Source organism: Aegilops tauschii, chromosome 6, assembly GCF_002575655.3.
Source record: "Aegilops tauschii subsp. strangulata cultivar AL8/78 chromosome 6, Aet v6.0, whole genome shotgun sequence".
In the NCBI taxonomy this organism is placed as follows: Eukaryota; Viridiplantae; Streptophyta; class Magnoliopsida; order Poales; family Poaceae; genus Aegilops; species Aegilops tauschii.
Window position 1 is genome coordinate 342361902 of NC_053040.3, and position 6446 is coordinate 342368347.

Consider the following 6446-nt stretch of genomic DNA (forward strand, 5'->3'; position numbering starts at 1 on the left):
CAGACACTTTCGGAGATACCCGTAATGCACCTTTATAGTCACCCAGTTATGTTGTGACGTTTGGCACACCCAAAGCACTCCTACGGTATCCGGGAGTTGCACGATCTCATGGTCTAAGGAAAAGATACTTGACATTGGAAAAGCTCTAGCAAACGAAACTACACGATCTGTTTTGCTATGCTTAAGTTGGGTCTTGTCCATCACATCATTCTCCTAATGATGTGATCCCGTTATCAATGACATCCAATGTCCATAGTCAGGAAACCATGACTATCTGTTGATCAACGAGCTAGTCAACTAGAGGCTTACTAGGGACAGGTTGTGGTCTATGTATTCACACATGTATTACGATTTCCGGACAATACAATTATAGCATGAATAATAGACAATTACCATGAACAAAGAAATATAATAATAACCATTTATTATTGCCTCTAGGGCATATTTCCAACAAGATGACCATAGGTCGATCGGGACATACTCTCACCAGAGAGGATTGAAAGTGCAGTATAGAAACCAGATTGCACCCTAACGGGTCGATCAATATGTTGTAAAGCAAGGGCCATCCCCTGCATTATTGCATGTATCTCCGCCTCAAGCGCCTCATTGCAATTGCATATAACACGGTAAGTAACAAAGATAACAAATCCATCACTACGACGTAAGATCATATAAACCAGCACCTGCCTTGCCTCATGAGATGAGAAAGACCCATCAACAGACAACATGACCCAATTTGCTAAAGGTGGTGGCCAAGGAGCAGGAGCCGCGACCTGCTGAATGCTAATCGGAACAACCTCCTCCCGTGCCAATATCTTCCCTTTTAATATTTCTTTTAGACTATAATTCCTGGCTAGATCAAGGGGCTTATAATAACTATCCGAAAATTCCATAATAACGTCAATCGGTGGCACTTCCTTGCCATGCACAACATCATTGCGAAGTTGCTAAATTCTCCTTATAAGTAGAATGACCATACCACGAACCTTATCACATGCCGCAAGCACGTGCAGTAGCCACTCTTTACCGTTAAGTAGTAGCACATCATCAGTTGGCAATAGCCATGACTCTCGCATCCTCTGCCACATGAGTCGTGCTTGAGGGCATGCAACTAGGGCATGGTAATAACCTTCCCTCTCCCGGCCACACACCCGACAGCAATCAGTAGTACTAATGTGTCCGTACAACTTGTTTTGATCAGTGGCAAGAACACCTGACGCGGCCTTCCAAGATTTAATACACATTTTAAGAGGAACTTTAGCCCGCCAAAGAGAATTCCATATGGATCGATCCCCCTCTTGACACATACTTGAGACCTCTCCTGCAAATGAATCGTCATGGTCTTTAGTAGCGAGTTTGTAGGCGCTCTTAACAGTAATCTGTCCAAATTTTTCCGGAAACCAGGCAATAAAATCTTCCCGTCCTCTCGGTGATGTACATATTCTCGGAATTTGCTGCACATCTACATCCCAAAAATGCTGTTGGAGACGGTCCATGTTCCATCCACCATGTTGAACAGAAAGTCTGAAACATGATTAAAGAGACAATTCCTATTCGGAGTAATTGGTCTATGATCATTACTTCTTGGAATCCAAGGATCACGCCATGTACGCACCATAGACATGTTACCAATTCTCCAAACAAAATCATTTTTCACTAGTTGAAGGCCATATTCAATATCTTTTCAAACAGCCGAAGAATTACCCGAAAATACTGTGACTAGAAGATTCCCATTCGAATAGTATTTCGTCCGAAGCAGGGCTAGCACATAAACTATCCGGAGTTTCAATTAATCGCCAAGCCTGTTTAGCTAACAAGGCTTGATTAAAAGCCCAAATATCTCTGAACCGCATACCACTCTTAGACTTTAGAAGACGCATCTTCTCCCAACTAAGCCAAGCCATTTTCCTCTTTCCTTTTCCAGTTCCCCACCAATACTTCCTCATCATACGTGTCAGATCATCACAGGCGGGAAAAGGCAATTTGATACGCTCGTAACATAAATGGGAATCACGTGTGCAACAGAGATAATTAAAATATCATTATTACCCGAAGACATGAATTACTCGCTCAAGTCGACGAGTCTCTTTCTAAGACTTGCTTGAGTTGTTTCAAATCTCCCTTTATGCATCCTTCCTTCTGGCACAAGAAGTCCCAAGTATTTTGGCTCGAAAACCTCTTTTGTGATACCCAGAATACCTCTAATACTCGTTGTCACCGACTCCGAGCTGATTTCAGAAAATAGGATGAAACACTTTGAAGGGTTAATAAGTTGGCCCGTAGTTGCTGCATACGTGTTCACAAACCTTTAACAATCGTAGCATGATGCTCAGAGGCTCGGAAAAACAATAAAGAATCATCTGCAAATAAATAGATGAGATATCACAGGTGCACGTCTACATATCTTCACACCCTCCAAACTCTCTTCCGTAATTGCTTTATTGATAAGAGCAGACAAAGCATCAGCCGCACAGAGAAACAAAAACAGAGATAATGGATCGCCTTGACGAAGCCTTCGTGATGGCGAGAAAGAATTCACGAACTTCCCATTAAACTTCACTGAATATCTCACTGAGCGCACACACGACATCATCCAAAACCCACATGTGCGTGAAACCCCACTTGGGTAGAGCCTTCTCCAGAAACTCTCAATCTACTCGGTCATATGCCTTAGAAAGATCAAGCTTATAAGCATAACATGCCTTAGAAATATCAGAGGATGTTGTTAACAATCATTCACACACACATAAGCCCATATAGGTTCTAGGAGGATACATGTCTCTGGAGCTAAGCTTTCGCCATATTTTTTATATAAAGCAACCATCACAATTATACAAACGTACAAGCACCGGCACAAATATTCATACAGTGATGTGTGGTTTTAATAGTTATGTTCCACATCTCAAAATATAAATAAATTTGGCTCAAGTATTTTCATGGCATACCATATTAATTTCATAGTAAAAGCACATGGTCAATCAAAAAAGAAAATCAAGCTAGAAGTCCCACATAAAACAAAATTCTTAGTTAATAGATCCAGAAAATGATAGATTTTTGAAATCACCTTTTTACATTATGAACAACCAACAAATCTGAATTTTGCCTTCATAAACCAATTTAACATCAGATAAGAACAACCTCAAGCGTGTGCTCTAATTTTTTTTTGGTGTGTACTAATCTAATGTCACGTACATACAACACACATGTTTATAATTGTGGTACTCTTTTTGGAAATGGAACGTTCAAATTATGCATCCGCAAATTAAAGCTGATCAAATATATATAGTTCAATCAAATGGGATTAGAACCATCAAATTGTAATTCAATTTGTATACACTTTCTTTTTGAGGGGAATTTGTATACACTTTCGACACATTTAAGATAATGCGAGGGCCACCTGGCTAGTTAAAAATAATTATATTTCGCAAACAAAAATCGGATTCGCTACGAGAAATTCGTTCGAAGTAGAGTACAATTTGTATATGATATTAACACATAGGTTTTGTGGATATCGATGGCTAGCATTGGCTTATTTGAGTCCCCGGAACAAATATGCATGCAGTAAATATTTCTTGTCTTGCCGTGTCTACTTGGGAACGGTGGCCGTGATGAGGAAACCATCGCCGTCGGGCATGACGACGACGAGCCCTTCGTCTCCGCCCGACACGATTCTGTACGACACATGCACGGGCTTGAGGTCCCTGATAGTCAGCTCCTCCAGCCCCAGCTCGCCCCAGTCCGCCGCTTCCAGCGCGTGGCCGGCGCCGCCCTTCTTCAGGCCGTCCGCCGTGACCGACGTCTCGACGGTCGTCGCCCCGCGGGCGGGGTCTCCGGGGCCGACGACGAGCGTGAAGCGCGACGGCCTGTCCGCCCCGAGCTCCTCGCTCGCCCGGTCGATGCAGGCCGCCGCGAGCGCGCGGGGGTCGCCGGCCGCGGCCCTGAAGAGCACGGTCTGGGCGTGGACGCCGTCGGCGGCGACGGAGTCGACGGGGAAGGACCTGATGCGCTTGCAGCAGATCTCCGGGCGCTGGAAGTAGGCCATGTACTGCATCATGGGCGTGGGGGCGACCTTGCCCTGCTCCTTCATCTCGGCGTGCGTGCGCGCCCACGCCCGGAGGAACCTCGCCAGCGACAGCGGGTCGGACAGCAGCACCGTGCAGCTCACGCCGACGGCGTATCCCCCGCCCTGGAACCGGTTCAGCTGCAGCGCATGCACAGGAGGTCGGTCAGCCATCAGTCAGAATAGGAGTACTACTTTGAAATTGAATAAGTATATTACGACTACAGGGTGGCCCACTGTGTCGCTCGTGGACACGTCCGCTCAACTGTGCAGTGCATTGAATGAATCGCATTCAACACGTCAGGCTGTTATTAGGTTTCGCCATTGAATGGATTCCATTCCCCGGCCGTCACTCACTCACATGATGCACGGCGCCCGCCGCGGCCGATGTCTCTGTTTGCTGGTAGCGGTAGTACTTATTTAACTTGGTCGGCGACGTTTATCGGCCATATAAATGCGTGGTTACTTGGTCTAAGACTCGGCCATGAGTGAGTAGTAGGCTGGTTTTAGCTAGGAAAGGAGGAGGTCAGGGAGCAGACGTCATGTGCAACAAACAGCAAGCCGGTTAACAAACTTGTCAACTACGGTACCTATTTGCGAGACCATTTTATTTTCTTGCCCCAAAAGAACCAAGCGTGCAACTGCATCTAACTGACGAATCATTTCCAGCGAGGAGGATCGAGGTACTACTACAGAACGGTGATGATGGTCGCTAGAGACGAACATTTTTGGTAGTTAGGTTTAGGCCGGAGTACACATATGTAGTACTCCCTCCGTTCCATATTACTCGTCGCTGATTTAATATAACTTTGTACTAAATCAGTGATGAGTAATATGAAACGGAGGGAGTAGTATATATGGATTTGACTGGTTAGCCCAACAGCCAGTCAGACACCGCTATAAATGCCAAACATGAACTCAGATAGATGTAGGGTGGGTACATAAATGGGTGCCATTTCTGTCTGGCAGGGGGGATTCACGGACTATGCTGGTGTCATATCGCTATTTATACTGGTGTTTAATCAGGTGCGCGATGAACTGGGCAAGGATTGCCGAAGGGTTCTTAGTTGGTCTAGGTAAAAGAAGCTTACGCCGGTATACGAGTTACCGAACGGTCACTGTCAGTGACTTGTATCTTTTTTTTGTTCCTCATCCTTCAGTTGCACTATATCAAAGGGGAGCTCCGGCTGCGAGCATTTATGTTTGTGATGTTTATGTTAGCATTCAACCTGTAAACCAGGCAACACCCTGGTTCTGGATTGTACACAACTTGTTTCTGTGGCCTTTTTTTTTTTTTGCTAATACCTTTCATCATAAATATTTTTGCTGATTCTCAGAACTAATGGTTTTTGTAAATCCAAATAACGTGTGCAAATTTGGCAAGATGTTTGTGCCTATTTTTGTAAATCATATGTATATGAGAACAATAACGGTTAGACGTTGATCTAACAGTTCAGAAAATGGCCGAAATTTAAGAACGAAATCAGAAGCTGGTGCGCGTGCATATACCTGCATGAAGAGGAGCGAGCACATATCAGGATCCTCCGCGCTCACGTCGACCCACGGCGCCAGCGCGGCCTCCTTACGCGCCCGCTCCTTGTCCGCCAGGAAATCCTCCATGGTCACCTCCACCGTCGCCTGCTGGTACCTCACTCCGGCGTCGTTCAGCTTCACCTCCCACGACCCGTCGGCGTGGCGCCGGAGCCTGCCCGCCATCTCCGGGAAGAAGCACAGCACCTCGCCCAGCGACTCCTTTACCCATATACCTTCCTCCAGCGGCGCGTCGTCGCCGCGGTAGTAGAAGACCGCGCGGAGGCGCCGCTGCAGCGCGGTCGCCGGGAGCGGCGGCGCGGCCACGGCTATGACGCGCGTCCTGTCGGGCTCGACGACGCGAGTCGGCAAGCCCGTCTGCACGGACTCGATGTGCACCTGCGGTGACGCCGGCGTGGCTGCCATTCTTGGAGCTCAGTCGGCTGCGTGCGCCTCGACGGTGGTGGCCTGGTGGGTTTCACGGCTCGTCCAAGGATATACCTGATGTACTACTTGCTGGATGTCTGGAGCAGAGGAGGTCCCCTATTTATACGGGCTTTGCATTATGATAGTATGATGGTGTAAATACGACTGGATTGTTCCAATATTAAATGCTGCGGGCGCCGATGGCAATGTGTATCAGCGATGCCAGGGCAAGAACTTCCACGGTGTGTTTGGATTTAGCCAACCCAAGTCCACCTTGTCAAAGCTTTTTTGAGCCAAAATATCGGTTTATGTTACCCTAGCTCATTACTTGGTCAGTTTTAGCAACATCATAGGAGTACTACTTTTTACTTCGATATTTGTGTCATAGACTTAGGTTTTGTCGGAACTTTATCGTGCTTGTGCACATCTT

The 6446-nt window shown here is 46.4% G+C and overlaps 1 protein-coding gene across 1 annotated transcript; it reads right to left on the reverse strand.

The window, feature by feature from the left end:
* Nucleotides 1–3402: 3402 nt before the first annotated feature.
* Nucleotides 3403–6221, reverse strand: LOC109770270 (uncharacterized). The gene is made up of 2 exons (XM_020328976.4): nucleotides 5570–6221; nucleotides 3403–4201 (listed from the first exon to the last, which is right to left on the reverse strand). The coding sequence occupies exons 1-2, from the start codon at nucleotides 6014–6016 to the stop codon at nucleotides 3587–3589; spliced, it is 1062 nt and encodes a 353-aa protein (XP_020184565.1). The 5' UTR covers nucleotides 6017–6221; the 3' UTR covers nucleotides 3403–3586.
* Between the last annotated feature and the right edge of the window lie 225 nt (nucleotides 6222–6446).

Bases quoted from the DNA above. Each gene is read 5' to 3' on its own strand.
- LOC109770270 (XM_020328976.4), bottom strand. From the start codon at position 6,016: ATGGCAGCCACGCCGGCGTCACCGCAGGTGCACATCGAGTCCGTGCAG. The intron at 4,202-5,569 runs GTATATGCACGC...CATGCGCTGCAG, and splicing joins GCTCGCTCCTCTTCATGCAG to CTGAACCGGTTCCAGGGCGG.